This window comes from Seriola lalandi, unplaced genomic scaffold, assembly GCF_002814215.2.
Source record: "Seriola lalandi dorsalis isolate HSWRI2012SDOR001 ecotype SW California unplaced genomic scaffold, Sedor1 jcf7180002054735, whole genome shotgun sequence".
Lineage (NCBI taxonomy): Eukaryota > Metazoa > Chordata > Actinopteri > Carangiformes > Carangidae > Seriola > Seriola lalandi.
Window position 1 is genome coordinate 575,048 of NW_019525288.1, and position 20,571 is coordinate 595,618.

Below are 20,571 nucleotides of genomic sequence, written 5' to 3' on the forward strand. Positions count from 1 at the left end.
TGATGGTTAAAGGTCATGCAAGGTATGTGTTAACCATTTAATAGCCTTTTCCCTACTGTTTGTTAGGGCACTGAATAATCCTCAGTGAACCCTTTGATTCAGTAAACTGTCCAACGTTTACCGGGGACCATCATCTTTGTTGTCTAATTGGAAGAGCAGCCTTGAAGATAAGATGATGGAGAGGATAAGGGCAATAAATCAGTCCTTTCATAAGCGACACCTCACACAAGTGCATCTCATGTTTTGTTCAACTTTTTTTTTTTTTTTTTAAGTATATTTTTTTGGGCTTTTTATGCCTTTAATGGACAGTATAGTGGAGAGTGACAGGAAACATGGAGGCAGAGAGAGGGGGAATGACATGCAGGGACCGGGGCCGACTGCAGCGAGGACTGTAGCCTCTACACATGGGGCGCCTGCTTAGACCACTACGCTACACGACGCCCCGTTTTGTTCAACTTTGAAGAAAATCACTAGTTTAATTGTTATCATTATACAAGGTCTCTGGCTCTTTATTATTATCCACAGTACTCAAGAAGTTGTCCCTGACTCAGTCAGAAACACTAAAACATTTGTGCAGGACAAAACTCTCTCCTTTACCAGAGCAGCAGAGGCGATGGAAGACTTCGAACAGCAGGTGAAACCTTCCCTTAATATGCCTAATTCCACTTGATAGCAGTTCTAGTGAAGGGGGAACCGTTAACACAAATAACTTATTGTGCACAGTAGTTAGGTATGGCCAGGGGTGGACAGTAGTGAAGTACTTTTACTTGAGTACTGTACTTAAGTACATTTTTGCGTATCTGTACTTTACTTGAGTCCTTTACTTGACTACTACGCTTAAAAGACAGCAGCATGAAAGTGTTTTCTTTTCTCCTTGTTTACGTGTGTCACAGCTCCACATAGATGGGGCGGAGTAAGAGGAGTCAGTTTGGGGTTCTTAATTGCCTGGGTTGTTTAATGTCTAGTAATAATGTTTGTTCATTTTCTTTTTTTTTTTCTTCAGTTGTGTTTGGCCTTTGTTTGTTACTGGATCATTCACTGTATATTTACAGCAAATATGATTGACACATAAAAAATGTGTTTGTCTTCTCATGGAACATACGGGGCATCAATGAAGTAAAAAAAACAAAACGCTGTAGCTGCTTGGAAATTATAAAGAAGAAAAATGTAGATATTGCATTGTTACAAGAAACTAATTTATTACATCAATATATATACAAACTAGACAGTGGAAACTTCAAGGTAGAAGCACATTCTCCAGCTGGTAATAAAACAAAAGGAGTGATTATTTTTACTTCGTTCAAATCGTAAGTTTTGTATAGTCAAAAGAGGAAAGGACCGGGAGGGAAGGACTACTCATGAAAATAGTCATTAACAGTGTTAAAATGACACTCATTTCAGTGTATGCTCCCAATGCATATGACTTTTTTTCCCTTTATCCACAGTTGTTAATGAAATGACAGAGCCAGGTTGAGCACCACAGTGCTGTTCTTTCCAATATTGCAGATGGCCAGGGGGAAGACGAGCACCTTTCCCAGCAGCAGGAGCACAGACAAAACCCAGTGTCCACCCCACAGAATGAGCATCAGGAGGAGACCCCTAGCAGTGAACCCCCCGACACAAGCAAGAAGGGAGAGACGACCAGACAACCTAAAGTCAAGTGGCCCAAAGCCAGTGACAAAGAGGTGTGGAGAAGTCTCGACCAAGACCTGCATACCATCCTTGGAAAATCTCTGCAAGGGAGCGCAACCACCAAGCTGAACCTCTTCGGTTACATCATATACGAAGAAGGCAGGGAGAGATTAGGAGAAATGGTGCGAAGGAAGAAGACCCCGAGGGAGCCATAATCAAGCTGGTAAAGGAGAGGCGGTCACTCAGGAAGGCCTGGAGGAAAGCTGACGAGAATGAGAGAGAAGGTCTGAAGGTACTCTGGGTCCAAATCAGAGACAGGCTGGCGACCTTGCGGAGGGCTGAGCGGATCCGGAGACGGAGAAGCAAGAAAGAGAAAGAGAGAGCGACGTTTTTCCGGGACCCCTTCAATTTTGCAAAGAGCCTACTTGAGGAGAAAAAGAATGGGAAGTTGGAAACCACTGCACAGGAGCTCGAGGAGCACATGAAAAGTCAGCTGGGTGACAAGGAGAAGAACTTTCCACTTGGTTCGCCAGGACACATGCCCCGCCCTGCTGAGCCTGAATCTCAGTTCGACACGACAGCACCAAGGTGGGCTGATATCAGGCAGGTGGTAGACAAGGCAAGATCCGCCTCAGCACCAGGTCTGAATGGTGTGCCATACAGGGTATATAAGAGCTGCCCGATGGTGCTGAAGCTCCTTTGGAAAATGATCAGAGTTGCCTGGAAGACACAAGCCATCCCATCAGAGTGGACCAGAGCAGTGACTACCTTCATCCCAAAAGAGCAGGATTCCTGTAATATCAACCAGTTCAGAGGAATTGCCCTACTGAATGTGGAAGGGAAGGTTTTCTTCTCAGTGGTGGCGAAGAGAATGACCAGCTATCTCCTAGAAAACAGCTATATTGACACCAGCTGCCAGAAAGCAGGCATCCCAGGATTCCCTGGCTGTGTGGAACACTCAACCATGATTTGGAACCAGATTCAAACAGCCAAGCGTGAGAAGTCAGACCTGCATGTTGTCTGGCTGGATCTGGAAAATGCCTATGGTTCTGTCCCCCACCAGCTTATCACCTTTGCCTTAGAATTCTTCCATAACCCAACCTGCATCCAGAGACTGGTATCTAACTACTTCAGCAGTTTCAAAGTCTGTTACACTACACAGGAAGCTACCACTAGCTGGCATCAGCTCGAGAAAGGCATTGCAATGGGTTGCTCAATCTCTCCCATCCTCTTTACGGCAGCTTTTGAGGTAATTCTGATTGGCGGCAGGCAGTGGTCTGAGGAGTAAAAGCACAGTCTGGCCAACGACTACCGGCTTTGCGGAGTTACATGGATGATGTAACAAGCCTTCTCCAAACAGCGGCGTGTACTGCCAGGCTCCTAAAGAGGTTTGAGGAGCTCCTCGGATGGGCCAGAATGAGAATCAAACCAGCAAAGTCTCGCAGTCTCTCAATCCGGAAAGGAGCCTGACGGCCTGGAGAGGATTGACAAGAGCCACCTCCCAGGGAAGCTTAAGGTCTGGTGCTACCAATTCACCCTCTATCAGCGCCTGATGTGGCCCCTGAAGCTGTGTGAGATCACTACATCCACAGTACTGAGGATGGATGCCAAGGCCAACAATTTCATTCGCAAGTGGCTTGGTTTACCCCGGAGCCTCTCCAACATAGGCCTGTTTGGGAAAAACACATTCCAGCTGCCATTATAGTCCATCAACCTGGGCTACAGACAGGAGAAGGCGAGGCTCGTAGTAAAGCTGAGAGACTCAACTGACCCGTTTGTAAAAAACACCAAGGCACCGGTTCGAACAGGACGCAAGTGGAAGGCTAAAGAGGCTGTCGACCAGGCCATCAGCAGGCTGATGAACAGAGAAGACCAAGTTTTGGTCCAAAGCCACAAGAAAGGAGAGGAAAGACCTGGTGATTGAAGAGGTGGTCAGGAGTGAGGAGGAGCAGTACAAGGTCAGAGCACTCAGCCAGCGGCAACAAGGACGTTGGACAACCTGGGAAGGAGTAGTCGACAGGACCATCAAGTGGTCCGACATGTGGAAGATGCCTCAAGCAAGGTTAAGTTTCCTCATTCGGGCCACCTACGACATCCTCCCCAGCCCCAGCAATCTGAGTTGGTGGTACGGCTCAGAGGAAAACTGTCATCTGTGCAACGCCCTAAACCCAAGTCTACAGCACATCCTGTCCAGTTGCAAGACAGCTCTGGCTCAGGTGGCAGCACGACCTGGTCCTGCGGAAGCTGGCAGAAGTCCTCGAGGCACGAAGGCTGGAAGCGGCCCAAGACCATCCCTCAACAGTACGGAAGCTGATCCATTTTGTAGGACAAGGGGCAGGGGCTCAGAACATCACCCAGAGGGAGAGAAGATCACTGCTAATACCTGGATGTGACTGGAACTTAAGAGTGGACCTTGACCGGCAGCTCAAGTTCCTGCCAGAGATAATCACGACCTCTTTGAGAACAGACATCATCCTGTGGTCCCCCTCGGCCAAAACAGTGATCCTGGCAGAGCTCACAGTCCCTTGGGAGGAAGGAATGGAGGCAGCAATCGAAAGAAAGAAGGCGAAATACACCGAGCTGGCAGCTGAGTGTCGAGAAGCAGGGTGGGCGACCATTATCTGCCCTGTGGAAGTTGGCTGCAGGGGGTTTATTGGAACATCCATCCAGCGCCTCCTGAGGAGCATCGGAGTGACCGGGCCAAAGCTGAATAAGGCATCCAAGGAATTGGCAGAGGAGGCAGAAAGAGCCAGCTTCTGGCTGTGGCTGAGAAGGAAGGATATGTCGTGGGGAAAACAAGGGTCCTAGGGGTAGCTGCAGGGGACGGCAGGGAGACGTCCCTGCCGTTGCTCCACCACCACGAGATGTTCCAGGAATAATGGAGCGAAACATCAATGAAGGGTGGCTCCTGGCTGATGACCCTGCAGCTACCCCACAGGCATCGCTGGAGGTGCGTCAGGCGGAAACGCCCTGCAGGCAGCCATCACCTGTGCTTGCATTTACTTCGTTCAAATCGTAAGTTTTGTATAGTTAAAGAGGAAAGGACGGAGAGGGAAGGACTACTCGTGAAAATAGTCATTAACAGTGTTAAAATGACGCTCATTTCAGTGTATGCTCCCAGTGCATATGACATTTTTTCCCTTTATCCACAGTTATTAATGAAATGAAGGATTTTAAAATTATTTCGGGAGGTCACATCAATGCAGATATTGATGCATGCTTAGACAAAACTTCGAAGACCAATATCACCTTATCAAGCACCCATGCTCTAAAGAATCTGATATCTGTATAAGGCCTTTTAGATATATGGTGTACACATTATCTGCAAAAAAGGGATTATACATCTTACTCAGGAAGACACAACTCCTTTTCAAGGATAGATTATATATTAGACTCTTTTGAAATGATACATATGATTTCAATCTCTCTTCTACAGAACACTGCTTTTTGCGATCAATTAAAAGAAGCCCTGAAACAATTTTTATATATTAATAAGGACCCTATCTCAGATGCTCGAATTCTGTAGGACACCATTTAAAGGATTTATAAGGACTAATTCAATATGATTTGCATCTGGTCAAAATAGAGCACAATTAAAAGAAATTACCAATATGGAATATGTTTTGGCATCACTAATCCACCAACAACACATAAATGTTTCAGCAGAATTTAAAAAAAAGAAATATCTTTGATTAAAATACATTTAAATAGTGTCCTTGGATCAGAGGTCTTAATTCTCAGAGCAAGGCAATCCCAGTACATTGATGGGAGTAAGCCCAGCTTTTTACTAGCTAGCAAGTTGCATAATAATGATCTCTTAGCAGATATACCTTTAATTTAGGCATCCTCTTGCAGGAGCCCTTATTAATTAATCAACAATTCGAAAGATGTTTATCAAAATCATATCAAAGCAAAACAAATTAAAAGTGGGATCTTATTGACATATGATGTGGGGCTCCCCAGACGTGAGCACTTTTGTTCTAGAGTTGAACATGTGTTATCAGATGCAACTGGGACTCACTTGTTGTTTTACTTCTAAATGATTATTCAGCTGTTAATGTTATAAAATCACAGAGAAGGCTTTTACTTCTGGGTCTGACGGCTGCCAAAAAGATGATGACATTAAGTTAGAAACCTCCCCATAGACTTCAGATCTTCCAGTGGATTATCTGATTGAAAAACATCATAACATTTGTTTTTGTAATGATGACTGTAGACAGCATGTTAGGAAAATGAGCTGGAAGTCTTGTATTGTCTGAGTGTGAGTGATGGTAATGATTCTATTTGACATCATTATTAGCCAACAGTTGTCAGCATGTTGTCTTGATTAAAGATTAAGGCTGATGCTATTCTCTATATTTAATGTCAACAAATCCCATGAGAAGCCCAAAACCAGCAATGCTTTAGTCTGTTTTCCATTACTTCCCTACCCTCTCTGTGGCACCCAGCCCAAACCTCATTTGACCCTACTAAAGATGTAACACTTCATAAACAAGGCACAAATAAGGGCCCTTAATTGGCTAAAACACCTGGGCACTGTGATTTTGACAGATATACTATGTATTTGCTGGGGATTATTTTAAGTCGTGGATTAATACACATTTGGGGCTCTGGGTGGGTGTTTCTGGAAGCAGAACGGGGAAAGTGTGATTCACTCAAAATACAGGACACTGCGTAAGTTCATGGTCATGGAATATGTGCAACTGATTGCAAGAGTGTGATTTACTGACGTGTTTATGTCTTTAGCTCCATGACAAAGAGGAATAAGAAACAGAGAAAACTTTCTAGTAGAATCCGTTTGTTGTTGTTTTTTGTCTTTTCATGGAATTTATTGACAATAAGAAAAAAAGGTATATATGTAAACAATTGTTTGCCCTTATCGTGCAGGGTCTCTTAAAGCTTTTTTCAAGGACACATGAATGTAAAACTGAGAGATAATATTGCCCAAAGCACAAGTAGTGAACTTTAGATAAGCAGTCAAAAGGTACGTTACATATTAACCAACATGTATTGGCTAATCATTACAGATATTGTATGAAGGTTTTAAGCTACTGTACTGCATTTATGATCCCTGATGCGAGAAAACAGTGAGAAACAGACTAAAGATAGGGGGGGGGCAATGAGCAGAGTTGATATTCAAAGGCTCAAGTGAATGGAAACGGACAGAAAAGTGGGCGGGAGTCTTAGAGAATCTGTACAGATATAAACAAACAAAAAAAACTAAAAGACTGGAAGTTAGCAAACAAGAGAGAAATCTGTTCCAGCCGTAGTTGGTAGGATTCAGGATTCCTCAGAAGTGAAGAAAGTTTAGGGACAATAAGAAAAAAAGAGCAGTGCATTTAAAAGTGTGTAAGAGTTTAAGAAATGGTATCCAAGGTTATCTCTGCTGTTTGTTTAGCACTGTGGGTCAGTTCTTGTGTCATCACCTTGGCTGAGGATCCTCACATGACCAGAGCTCTGAAGCTGATGTCTGAGACACCGCTCATCGACGGGTAAGTAAATGGATTGCATAAAGGAAAATGTGCTTTGCATGATAGTTTTAAAAATGGTATCTGCGACTTGCCACGTGAGTACCAACAGCAGTAAATGTACATTCTTCAGTAAACGCTCACGTCTGGAAGCAATTTCTAGGGCTTGTCAAAACAAATAGTTTTGCTCCCTGCTGTAAAATCACTCTGTAAGTTTTGAGAAAAGGCTCTGTTAGTGTGTGACAATTTACTTTCTTATTTTTCAGTCACAACGATCTGCCTTGGCAACTTCGAAAGCAATTCAACAATGAGCTCAACAAAGTAGATCTTAACACACTCAACACAACGCACACCAACATCCCTAAGATCAAGGAGGGACGGCTGGGAGCGCAGGTACTGTATGTACAGAACAGAATGTACTGGGAACTGGAAATTTATCTTTTCAATGTCAGAGGATACTTTATTTTCTGTCTCCCCCACATCCTATCTTCAAAACTGCTTCACAAATGTCATTTCAGACATTTTCTTACGATAATATTGAAATAAAGAAGTTTGGTATCATTGAGAGGTGCAAGGAATATCTCTCAACTCACCAGGGCCCAAAACTTCTCAAGGGTAAAAGTAGCTCCTAACTTGCTGATTAAGGAAAAACTCCAAAAAATAATGGACATTTCAGTCCTAACTTTAGGACTCCTAATTTTTTGACTGACAGTAATTCACAAAGCCTCGATCGGTTATTGGCTAGATGATCCACAAAATTATTTAGTCCGCGGTCTCAGTTTACCTTATATAAAAATATGCAGATCAATTCTACACAGTGAAGTATACATTTTAAATATCAGGAAACACGCACTGGTATGAGATCAGTACTCTGTGTTGGCCAGTACTCTGAGTTGAGATACTGGGACAGGGTGAGAAAAGTCAGATCAGTGCATCTTTAATTTTGATACCCTGCACATTTACGTATCAGATTCAGGACTGTGACATTCTTTATAATAATGTCCATTGCTGTTGTATTTCTTATGTTTAATCACACACTCATGATAAATTATTGGACTACAGTGAGGATACAGAAAAAGATTCAGTCAATGTTAGTCTTGTAAAACCTGAAATACCTCCTGTAAAATACTACAGCTACACACTATATTATTCAGGTGGAAAACCTTTAATGTTGCCAGAATCTATTCATGCATGTCCAAAAATACATTTTCATGTTATGCAAGCTGGAGTAAAGAAAACTTTGCTTTGCAAGAACCACATTCAAGAAATTCTTAATGTTCAATGTTAACTACAGAAGCCCTGAAAGGCAAGTGAAAAATTGTATACATTTTTTTTGCCAGGAAAAAGGTTTTTTTTTTCATCTATGAAAACGAGGCCCTGAGAGACTCACTCTCTCTTGCTGTTGTTGACTTCCCCATCAGTTCCCTGTCGCCTTCTGGCTGTGGTTTGATATACTGGGGAGGAAAATGAAATTAAGGCATTTGCGAAAAGAAAGCAGGCTAAATAAGTCTCTTGTTCTGTCTGTCTATTGATCTCCAGCGTGGCACCTAACATGTGACTTATAGCACTGTCCGTGATTCTGAAACAACACCTAAGCAATAGTCATCAATGGGAAATTAAAGAATGACAGAAAAGATCATATTAAATATTACACAACAGATTTTGATGGTGACAAAGGAGGTGATGTATCCAATCAAATAGGTGTTGATACGGCATAAATTAAGCCCTCTGTAGCAATAGCTATCATTAAATGTACAAAATTATCATATTCCCTTAGCAAGCTACCAAATGACCCACTCATTAGGTTTTTATTATTTATTTTTATTCGTGTATTTTATTGGTTGATTGATTAATTAATTAATGTACCCCATTTTTTTTATTCCTGGCAAAAAAAGAAAGAAAAAAGATCATCATTTGACTCTCAGGGCTTTTTTCCACAGATGAAAAAAAAACTTAGAAAAATGATCCTGGCAAAAAAGATTTCACTTGCCTTTCAGGGCTTCTGTAGATCTACAGTGGGCAAGCGTATGATTTCTAATAATAAGTGTGATTGTTGAAAAGTTGCTGTATGTATTTCAAACATATGTATTTCCCTGGCTACACAGCAATGCAGATAACTCGTACATTATCCATTGTTCTTCTCTCAGTTCTGGTCAGCCTATGTTCCCTGTGAGAGTCAGTACAAAGATGCAGTCAGACAAACACTGGAGCAAATAGATGTGGTTCACAGGATGTGCCAGAAATACCCAGAAACCTTCATGTTTGCCACCAGTAGCCAAGGTGAGACTTTTAGCTTTAACTTTTGATTTCAGAGACATTTAAAACGCTCTGTTCATACCTGCCTCTGCCTCCTGGCTGAATCACCTGTCATCTCTCATGTCTGCACTGCACAGAAATCATGAATGCCTTCAGCATGAAAAAGACAGCCAGTCTGATTGGAGTGGAGGGGGGTCATTCAATAGACAGCAGTCTGGGAACCCTCCGCGTCATGTACCAGCTGGGCGTCCGTTACCTCACTCTCACACACTCCTGCAACACACCATGGTAAGAGCCAGCAGTATGGCAGATTTTATGCCTTCAAATACACAAAGGGGGATACACACATATGTGACATTACAACAGTCTTACAAGCACCACACAAGCATGTATGTATGTGTGTGTTTTTATTCAATTTACTGTTAATTAAAGTAGCAATTGTAAGATCTACAGCACAGCGCACAGAAACAGTCATAGGAAGATTGTAGAGACAACATTTAGACATTTAGACATTATAGGTAGGAATCATGAAGCTTCAGTGTCTATATTTATTACCTTACTTTCATTAAGGCACAGTTACATCTGTGTGGTGTATTGCAGTCAGTTAAGGTTGTGGTGTGGAGAGTATGGGGGTTTCCTGCAGGCCTTATGTTCTCCCCTGGCACTGGTATCAGATTCTCTGCAGGAGCCACTTTATTTGTAATGATATTTACAAAGTACAGTATGTGGCCTTTGAAGAGCACTTGAATGAAGTTCCTAAGCTAGAAATGTGATACCTGGTTATTCTGTGGTAAATCCAAAGAATCAAAATGAATTTCCTCGATTGGTCAGTTTGAATTTTACATGGTAACATTTTTTTTTTTTTTTCTTTTTCATGTCAGGGCAGATAACTGGCTTGTTGACACTGGATCAGAGCCATCTCAACACAATGGTCTGTCTCCATTTGGCAAGGTCTGAGTACAAGCAGTATTGCTTTAAGTTTAATAAGTTACAAATTACTGTCTTAAAATGTTATACTATCATCAACAAGGTATCATCAAACATCACCTGCAAGATGTGTAAAACAACAAGAACTTACAGAAAAAGACTCTGTAATGTCAAAGTCTGTTAACATTACTGATAGTAGAAATGAAAGAAATAATGATATTTAGCACATTTTACATAGGTTTTATATTTCATCGGTACCACCAATTATTGACCATAGAAATAATCATAATGCTTTCCCACAACAGCAACTAATTGTGGAAATGAATCGTCTGGGGATGCTGATCGATCTGGCCCATGTGACTGTTGCAGTCATGAACCAAGTGCTGGACATGTCCAAAGCTCCTGTCATCTTCAGCCACTCTTCTGCCTACAAAGTCTGTCCACATAAAAGAAACGTCCCTGATGATATTCTCAAGAGAGTCGTGAGTCTGTGTGTGTGTATGCGTCTGTTAATGTGTCTGTGTGTTGTTCGGGTTCAAGGCCCTGAAGACGGGAGGTGGAGAGAAAGTGGAACAACCAGCAGGGTAATCACAAGGCTAAGGAGTAAAGACACGTATACTGAACAGCAGTGGAAGAAGTATTCAGATTTTCTAAAAGTACTAATACGTTAATGTAATAATATTACATTAGAAGTTCAAAATCTTACTTCAGTAAGGAAGTATTATCAGTGGAATCTATTTTGAGTAAGTGTTCATTATGCATGAACATGGCCCTTATGTGTGATATATTATTTACATGGGATTATAAGATTGTTAATGCTGTGTAAACAGCATTTCACTGTTGTAGCTGGTCGAGGTTGAACTATTTTTAATTAATTAATTTATGTACAGGAAGTTTAGTCCGTGGCTCTCAACCTAGGGGTCAATCCCCTCCCAAGAGTCACAACATAGATCTGAGGTGTTGTGAGACTTTCGACACAAATCTGTATTCATTATTCTGTCATTTTTCTTTTCTTTTTTGTGTAATATTGGATAATCCTACCTCTTTGGCCCTCAAACTGTTATTTAAATGAAGCCACCTGAAAAGCTGAGAGGGTATATATTTCTTTTTGGTGGAACCGGTGCCCAAACTAGATGTTGCTTTTAATGAGGAGTCACAAGCCAAAATGATTGCAAACCACTTGTATAGTTCATAACAACAATATTGTATTTTATTGTATTTTCACATTTTTTTATGTGAAATTTTAATCAGAAATATTAACAACTGACAATAGCTGACAAATAAATGTAGTGGCATATAAAAAGTACTACATTTCCCTTGTGGGAGTAGAAATATGGCTAAATGTTACTGAGCTTTTTTAGACCACTGATATTGGATATGGAAAAGCAGAAAGTTTCAGATGTCCAGGCTAGTGAAGCTGTTAAGCACTATGAAAACACATCTCACCTTACTGACACACCCATAAGTAAGTCTTAATGGCGCCAACGGGTTCAGCAGCTGCACTGCAACTGCTGTGTAATCGCAGGTACTCAGCTAAGGGCTATAAAGCAAGAGGATTATTGTGCTGCAATGTAAAATAGCAAAAAGATAAAAGACAGTTCCAACCAGGAAACAGGCATCCTGATAGATAAGACAGAAGAGGTCAGTACCCTCATGTACTTGGATTATTGCCTGGTTGAACGCAACTCTTGCTGTTCTGCACTCAATCAGTTCAGACAGTCTCCTGTCTAATAAAACAGAAATTACCCAGTGTCTTGTTCCAGCCATAGATCAGAGTGTCTAGGTCAGTACTTTGTGTTTTCACTGCCATGTAACATCTGTCTCTCCAGAATCAAACTGGCGGAATCGTCATGGTGAACTTCTACAATGACTATGTGACCTGCAACAAGTTGGCAAAGCTCTCAGATGTTGCTGGTAAATGACCTTTATGATCATGACAACTACTGTAAATCTGGTTAGATATTGTTAAATATTAAGAACTATCATTCTTTCCAAAAAGAAGTTCATGCACTTAATTCTCCATTTCACTGTAGATCACTTTGATCATATAAAGAAAGTGGCCGGGGCAGGTATCATTGGTTTTGGTGGAGATTATGATGGCGTTACCAGGTTCGTATAAATTATTCCAGCATTCACTTAAAGACGAAATAGACAATGTTCTTGATAAGCTGCTTACGACGAGAGATGGAATCTTACATGAATTTGCAATGTTTTGCAAAGTTAGAACAGTTTTGGTTATTGACAGAGTTCTGTATTTGTATTTTTGTCCTAATTTTTCTTTTTTCTGTTACATATGTTCACACATAAATTTGAATCAAAATTTGATGACAGTAGTGGGATTGTATGTTGTCAGCACCTCATGCACGTCTTGATGAAGCACAGTAGATACGTTTTTGAGTGTTAAACTATTCATAAATAATAACTAAGGATGTTTTTCACCCTAAAACTAGTGAATATTTAATCTCATAGAGAAAGTCAGAACACAGGAGAGCTGTGTTGATACAATACAAAATATATAAATAAATAAATAACCCATAAGAGACTTGACATGATAGTTAAATGTAACTGCCAGGAAGTAAAATCAGCCATCCTGCATGTCATCCTCTCAGACTACCAGAGGGTTTGGAGGATGTGTCCAAGGTGCCCAAACTTGTGGCTGAACTGCTGCGGAGAGGATGGACTGATGACGAGGTCAAAGCTGCTCTGGGAAATAACCTGCTCCGGGTCCTGACAGCGGTTGAGAAGGTGACGAATAGACACACACAACTTTGAACCCTGTGTGTGTGTTTCTGATATCAGTTCAAGCACCATGCAAAAAAACCCCACCTAACTGCTCTTTTGCATTTTATTGACAAAGAGGCACTCTACTGAGTTTACACATCCAGAGTTTGATCCAGGAAGTAACAATATATGGCATGACTAGCTCACTTCAGTAAATGATCATCTTAGTTTTCTTTCAGAGGTACATTCAAATACTCAAATGATTTATATTAAATACTGAGTGCTCAAAATGGAGGTCTTGGTGCTTTGATAGCAGGTGGACACAGAGAGCACACACCTGTCACAGTGCTTTCCTGTCTGTTGCTGATAGTCTTATCTTTGTGTGCGTTAGGTCCGTGACAGTTTGAGCGGCACAAATCCAGACGATGTTCCTATTCCATATGAGGAGGTGAAAAACCCGTGTAGGACAAGCTACGGGTACCCCAATGCTGGAGCCATCCAATCACTGAGTGCTCTGGCCCTGCTGCTTACACTGGCTCTTCAGGCTCTTGTCACAGCTTAACAGTCTGATTATCAGTGCAACTGATTGTATGTAAGTCAAGAGTTTGAAGAGTTTTTAATGAAATCTCTAAAATCTGAAAACTTTTGTTTGTTTTTTTTTCCACATATCCCTCTGTACTGACAGTTGCAGTGTAAATTGTGTTTAACAGCTTGTTTCTTGTCCTTTTCAATGTTTTTCTGACAGTTTTACAGGTTAACTTTAGTAAAAAAGACCAAAAAACAGTGACTCACTGTTATCATAACAAAAAAGCATAAAATTATCATGTAGGGCCAAATTTATCTTATTTGTATTGTTTTATCTGTCACCACACAACTGTCTGAAAGAGTGCGTGATGACCAGGACATACAGACGAAGTCACACAAGTGTAAACTGAAAGAACACATACTAAGTTCTCATTGCCATCCATATTTCTATGAGAAGTGATCCATCTAGTGTCCGGAGGAGGTAATACGTCTGAGAGCTTTCAAACAGCAATTTTGTTGTTGTATATTTTGAATTTAATTTACAGATAAATTGCTTCACTTTGGGGTAGAAACAAGAAATAAGTCAATATTTCTTAGTTATTTAGGATTTGATTTTGAAATTCTTACAGTTGGTCATAAAAACTCAGATTCCACTGTTTTTTTTTTTAATTGATACAAAACTTGTTTGTCCCCTGAAGGTAAAAAACATTAATTCCAGCAATGCACAAACTGCTACACAATAACACCTCCTTCAGGCTGATCAAGTAGAATATTTTTCTCATAGAACACACACACACACACACACACACACACACACACACAAAAAAGGCAACCTTGAGGAGTGAAACATTCTTTCAGTGCTGAAGTAATCACATTCACTATACAAGCTGTAAAGGCACTAACATGCAGAATGTCCTCACTTTTTAACATTGAATACAGAGAAACCTGTAAACAGACTCAGGTTTATGGCAGTCCTTGTGGAAATATTTAATGATCCTCATTTAAGAGTGGCTCTTTTAAATTCTGAAGCATTGAAACCACAGTACTCCAGTGTTTCACGTTTAACTCCAAGGACACAATTCATAGTCACAAGACTGAGATAGGTTTCACTTTTCATCTGCCATCTACAGTGGTTTGTAAATTTGCAAGTTCAGTGTTTGAAGACTATAAAAAAAACTATATTTAAAAAAGAGCACCTTTTTAAATAGTTGGTAAATTAATCAAGTGGTTTATAGAATGGACCAACTCATCAGCCAAAGACAGAATTCACCATCAACTGGTTTGTATCTGGTGTTCATATTCCACACATATAACCACAGTGTTTCCTCAACTCAGTGACCAGTGCATCATTAGTGCCCTCTTGTGTGCTTCACAAGTATAACACAAGACTTCCTCAACAACAGCTTGAGCTAGTCTTGTGCGTCAATTATGCTTTTTGGGCTCCTCTCAGCACTGAGACACTGCTGGTGAATCAGACGAAAATACTTAATGAAAAGTGCACGAGTTACTAATAAATGGACAGAGGGCTGCTGCTCACATGATCACCAGCAGCTGCACGGTTGAGCCAGCTTCGCTGGTGAAACTAATGTCTAAGAATCTGGTTGAATGCCTCCACACAGACAGAACATGCAATGTCACAGTTCAAAGAGGACTTTTCTAGCCCTCACATAAAGTTGGATGACCAAAAAGAAAAAAGTCAAAGAAAGCCACTGGTTTTAAATGCATTACCTGGATCCACAAGAGGAAATACCACCGCACAGTAACAGCTTCAAGTGTAAAATATAACAGATTTATATACAGCTGAAAATTGACAGACTTGGAGCTGTCAATCTAAAGTGCACTGCATCCAAGCCGAGGCCAGTTCTTCAGCTGAGTTATCACTAGCCAGTGAATCAGACAATAACCCAATGAAGGATGGTAGACTGTCAGAGGTATGTGTAGAAAGAAAAGGGATAATCCAAGTCTGTATAGAAGAGGAGATTCCTAAGCTGTGACCTCTCTCGGTGTCTCATTCTCTTGTCCCTGTGTTTCACTGTCTGACAGCAGAGGGGAATGACTTGGCACAGCGATCCTATAAGGCAAAGTATCTTTAGTCAACATCCTCCTGGTGGCAGAAACCAAGCGAGAATAGTTATCAGGGTTGTACTCCGACAAAGGGGGCCGGGTGCGCAGTAAAGGCAGGTTGTCCCTGTCAGGCCTGGACAGGAAGAGAGGCGGTCGTCGCTGGCTCTCGCCCTCTTTCAGGGAGTTTGGGAGTGGCTTGCGTTTGCTTTCAGGTAGGAGCATTATGCAGAGAACAGAGAGGACAGCGAAGGAGGCGAAGATGACATGGTGGAGGAAGTAGCCACTGTTATTCTGGAGCTCCATCAGGGAAGAGGCGGCCATGCCAACACAACCTGCTGCCAGCACGAGGCCGAGGCAACCACCTCTGACAGAAATATGGAAAAGAGGAACAAAAACCGTTAAGGCAAGGTATAATGAACAGACAATATTTCATATCTTGTGTTGAACTTCTGTGCCCAATCTGTAGTTTTTGCAAACATTACTCAAAACAGGAGTAAATTGCGCATTTGCAGTGGTCTAATACACATTCAGAATACGCAATGCAAGGCTTTAGTTACAAAGGCAATATTTCTCAGTAAGATTAATTCATTATTTGTTTTGGTCTTTTCAGGGAATTAGATGATAATAATGAAAAGTCAATACTGTGCAAAAGTCTTAAGCACTTCAGATGTTTAGATTATTATCTATCAAATATCATCAGGGAGGTGTCTGATTGGTCAGAAATTCATTCTGCAGCATGACAATGTCCACAAACATGCAGCCAACATCATAAACTATGTTCAGAGACATGAAAAACTGTGCAACGGTGTATGTAGGAGAATTTTTTTTCACTTTATTTGTAGTGTCAAAGTTTTGTATATACTGTATTACAGTAAATAATGGCAGCGTCATCACTTTGGTCAAGAAGAAATACACTTACCGAACTACAGTTGGCATCACCTCACAGGCAAAGAACACACTGAGCATGGCGAGAGCCTGAGAAAACAGCAGACCCACGACAGAGAGCACCAACACCAGGCCTCCATGCAGGTCTGACATAAACACAGACACAAACGAAACTGAACCCATTTTGTGTGTATACTATAAATGTTGCTAAAAATAGTTAAAAAAGAGAGACAGAGAGATGTGGCTGTTACATACACTGAGTGAGGGCCAGAAGCAGCAGTGATGACAGCCCAGTGATGATGGCCGAAAATAGAAGAATACCACGCCGACCAAAGTGATTGACAGTCAAACAGATGAAGATGCAGGCCAGAGCTCCAGTTATCACTCTGAGAAAGTAGCTGAAGTAGAAGTTGGTGGAATAACTGTGCAAGTTTCTGGTGAAACAGTATTGGATGCCTGTTCCAATGAACCTGGAGAGGAGGGAAGGGAGAATTGGACCATAATCAAGATACTGTATTTGCAGTTGTTTTACACAATGTGTGTCTCAAGGCTTAAAAATCATTTTTTAATCTTTCTGCTCACCTTCCTCCACATCTCACTTTTTATCATGAAATAAATATTTCAGTGGGTAAAATCAGTGAGGCAAGATCGATTTCATCTTGATTCACATGCAAAAGACAAACTTACAGAGTGAAGCTGAGGATGAGGCAGTTCTTCCAGATAATACGAGTCTGACGCAGCTCCAGAACTGAATGGTACCTTGGTCGACAGTCCTCTCCGTATGCTGTATCTATGTCTATAAACAGAAAAAGAAGATTTAAAACCACCAAGAATTCAAGCAATATATTACAATACAAGTTTGTTGGTTGAAACCTGATTCTTCCTTATTCAATATATATATATATGCAAAAAGCAACTTTGAGATGGGGAAAATAACATATACACTAATTCCCCAAATAATTATGAGATGGAGTCCTGTATTGACCCTGATAATACATTAACGTATCATTCAACTAATCCTTTTCCTTCTTAAAGTATAGTATAGTAAGGCATAAAAATTCATAGTATTGTAAGTCATAAAAGAAACGCCAGAGTATAGTAATGGCATAAAAAACGTCAAAAATCGTCAAACTATACTAACTATAAAAATGTTATAACATAGTAAGGCATAAAAAAGCCAAAAAACGCCATAGTATAGTAAGGCATAAAATGTCATAAAACATTATAGTATAGCAAGGCATAAAAATGCCAAAAAAATGCGACAGTATAGTAAGGCATAAAATGTCATAAAACGTCATAGTATAGCAAGGCATAAAAACGTCATAGAATAGTAAGGCACAAAAATGCCAAAACACGCCATAGTATAGTAAGTTATAAAAATGCCAAAAAAAAATCATAATATAGTAAGGCATATAAACATCAAAAAACGTCATATTATAGTAAGGCATAAAATGTCATAGTATATTAAGGTATAAAATGTCAAAACATCATAGTATAGTAAGGCACAAAAAGTCATAAAAACTACATAGTATCGTAAGGCACGAAAAGTCATAAAAACGACATGGTATTGTAAGGTACAAAAAGTCATAAAACCAACATAGTATAGTAAGGCATAAAAATTTCAAAAAATATATATAGGATAGGAGGCATAAAAAGGTCATTGTATAGTAAGGCATAAAATGTCATAGTATAGTGAGGCATTTGACGTTATAGTATGGTAAGGTATAAAAATGCCAAAATACAGTAAGGCGTAAAAACATCAAAAAATGGCATAAAAAAGTCATATTAAGGCATAAAAATGGCATAAAAGAGTCATAGTATAGTAAGGCATAAAAATGCAAAAAAACAAAAACAAAAACGCATTAGTATGGTAAAGCAAAAAATTGTCATAAAAACGTCATATTATAGTAAGGCATAAAATGTCATAGTATATTAAGGTATAAAATGTCAAAACGTCATAGTATAGTAAGGCATACAATGTCAAAAATAACAAAGTAGAGTAAGGCAAAAAAAGTCATGAAAACAACATAGTATAGTAAGGCAAAAAAAGTCATAAAAACAACATAATATAGTAGGCATAAAAGTCATAAAAAAAAGACATAGTATATAAGGCATACAATGTCATTAGAGGGTCCTTTTGACCTAATGTGAATGTTTTTTGAATGTGAGAGTTTTATCGGGCTTTAAACCCCAGCCTCCTTGTTGCCTAACCATTGCACCACCAAGCTTACCTGTTAAGAGTCATAATATAGTAACATACAACAACATCATACAAGTAAGGCAATAAAAGTCATATCATAAAACGTCATAGTATAGCAAGGCATAACAATGTCATAGAATACTGAGGCATAAAAGATAATACAGTGAGGCATAAAATGTCATAGTATGGTCATAGAATAGTAAGGCATAAAAGATAATACAGTGAGACATAAAATGTCAGTATAGTAAGGCATGAAAACATCAAAATGTCATAAAATCATAGTATAGTAAGGCATAAAACATAATATAGTAAGGCATAAAATTTCATAGTATAGTAAGGCATCATAGTATAGTAAAGGCATAAAAATGGCATAAAAGAGTCATCGTATAGTAAGATATAAAAATGCAAAAAAAAAGCGCATTAGTACAGTAGGGCATAAAAACTGTATAAAACCATCATAGTATTGTAAGGAACGTCATAGTATAGTAAAGCATAAAACATTATAATATAGTAATGCATTATAGTAACTTAAAAAAACGCCATAGTATAGTAAGGGATAAAAACATCAAAAAAAAAAAGGCCATAGTATAGTAAGGCATAAAATCTCATAATACGTTATAGTATAGCAAAGGAATAAAGCATAAAATGTCATAAGACGTCATGGTATAGTATGTTATAAAAATGCCAAAAAATCATAGTATAGTAAGGCATAGAAACTGCATAAAACCATCATAGTATTGTAAGGCAAAAAATGTTCATAATAATGTCATAGTCGTAAGGCATAAAATGTCAAAAAATGTCATGGTATAGTAAGTTATAAAAATGCCCAAAAAAAGTCATAGTATAGTAAGGAATATAAACGTCAAAAAACGTCATAGTATAGTAAAGCATAAAACATTATAATATAGTAATGCATTAAAATGTCATAGTATAGTAAGGCAGAACAACTTAAAAAAACGTCATAGTATAGTAAGGGATAAAAACATAAAAAAAACAAAGTGCATTAGTATAGTAAGGCATAAAAACTGCATAAAACCATAATAGTATTGTTAGGGAAAAATTTTCATAAAAATGTCATAAAAAGTCATAGTATAGTAAGGCATATAAACGTCAAAAAAAGTCACAGTATAGTAAGGCATAAAAATTCAAAAAAAAAAAAGTGCATTAGTATAGTAAGGCATAAAAACTGCATAAAACCATAATAGTATTGTTAGGGAAAAATTTTCATAAAAATGTCATAGTATAGTAAGGCATAAAAACGTCAAAAAACAACATAGTATTGTAAGGCATAAAATGTTTTAAAATGTCATAGTATAGTAAGGCATAAAAATGTCAAAAAAAAGGTCATTGTATAGTAAGGCATAAAATGTCATAGTATAGTGAGGCATTTGACGTTATAGTATGGTAAGGTATAAAAATGCCAAAATACAGTAAGGTGTAAAAACATCAAAAAACTTCATAGTATAGAGGAAATCATAAAATTGGCATAAAAGTCAAAGTAAGGCATAAAAATGGCATAAAAGAATCATAGTATAGTAAGGCATAAAATGTCATAAAACGTCATAGTATAGTAAGGCATAAAATGTCATAAAACGTCATAGTATAGTAAGGCATAAAAACGTCAAAAAACGTCATAGTATAGTAAGGCATAAAATGTCATAAAACGTCATAGTATAGTAAGGCATAAAAACGTCAAAAAACGTCATAGTATAGTAAGGCATAAAATGTCATAAAACGTCATAGTATAGTAAGGCATAAAAACGTCAAAAAACGTCATAGTATAGTAAGGCATAAAATGTCATAAAACGTCATAGTATAGTAAGGCACAAAACCTTATAATATAGTGATGCATTAAAATGTCATAGTATAGTAAGGCAGAACAACTTAAAAAAA

General features: G+C 39.1%; 2 protein-coding genes and 1 long non-coding RNA gene across 4 annotated transcripts in view; 2 read left to right on the forward strand and 1 right to left on the reverse strand.

The window, feature by feature from the left end:
* dpep1 (dipeptidase 1) lies at window positions 1–13,646 on the forward strand. 2 transcript variants are annotated; one of them, XM_087178765.1, is made up of 11 exons: window positions 1–22; window positions 7,031–7,124; window positions 7,367–7,493; window positions 9,248–9,380; window positions 9,494–9,644; window positions 10,238–10,307; window positions 10,589–10,765; window positions 12,113–12,197; window positions 12,317–12,392; window positions 12,893–13,028; window positions 13,396–13,646. In XM_087178765.1, the coding sequence occupies exons 1-11, from the start codon at window positions 16–18 to the stop codon at window positions 13,564–13,566; spliced, it is 1,227 nt and encodes a 408-aa protein (XP_087034891.1). In that variant the 5' UTR covers window positions 1–15; the 3' UTR covers window positions 13,567–13,646. The 2 variants fall into 2 exon arrangements, with proteins under 2 accessions (XP_087034891.1, XP_023280127.2); XM_023424359.2 differs by lacking the exon at window positions 1–22 and adding an exon at window positions 4,512–4,647.
* The window catches only part of slc22a31 (solute carrier family 22 member 31), a 22,823-nt gene continuing 15,366 nt past the window's right edge, over window positions 13,115–20,571 (reverse strand). The window contains exons 6-9 of the mRNA XM_023424358.2: window positions 17,166–17,274; window positions 16,734–16,948; window positions 16,513–16,624; window positions 13,115–15,957 (exon numbers count right to left, since the gene is read on the reverse strand). Of these exons, the coding sequence (XP_023280126.1) occupies window positions 15,513–15,957; window positions 16,513–16,624; window positions 16,734–16,948; window positions 17,166–17,274 (881 nt within the window). The 3' untranslated portion in view covers window positions 13,115–15,512. The remainder of the gene's footprint in view (window positions 15,958–16,512; window positions 16,625–16,733; window positions 16,949–17,165; window positions 17,275–20,571) is intronic.
* The window catches only part of LOC147818074 (uncharacterized), a 7,324-nt gene continuing 2,666 nt past the window's right edge, over window positions 15,914–20,571 (forward strand). Inside the window, exon 1 of the long non-coding RNA XR_015438343.1 lies at window positions 15,914–16,001. This is a non-coding gene — a long non-coding RNA (uncharacterized LOC147818074). The remainder of the gene's footprint in view (window positions 16,002–20,571) is intronic.

Coding starts and splice junctions, on each gene's coding strand:
- dpep1 (XM_023424359.2), top strand. CDS start 4,527: ATGAAGGGTGGCTCCTGGCTGATGACCCTGCAGCTACCCCACAGGCAT. Junction 7,494..9,247: donor AGGGACGGCTGGGAGCGCAG/GTACTGTATGTA, acceptor TTCTTCTCTCAG/TTCTGGTCAGCCTATGTTCC. Junction 9,645..10,237: donor CACTCCTGCAACACACCATG/GTAAGAGCCAGC, acceptor TTTTCATGTCAG/GGCAGATAACTGGCTTGTTG.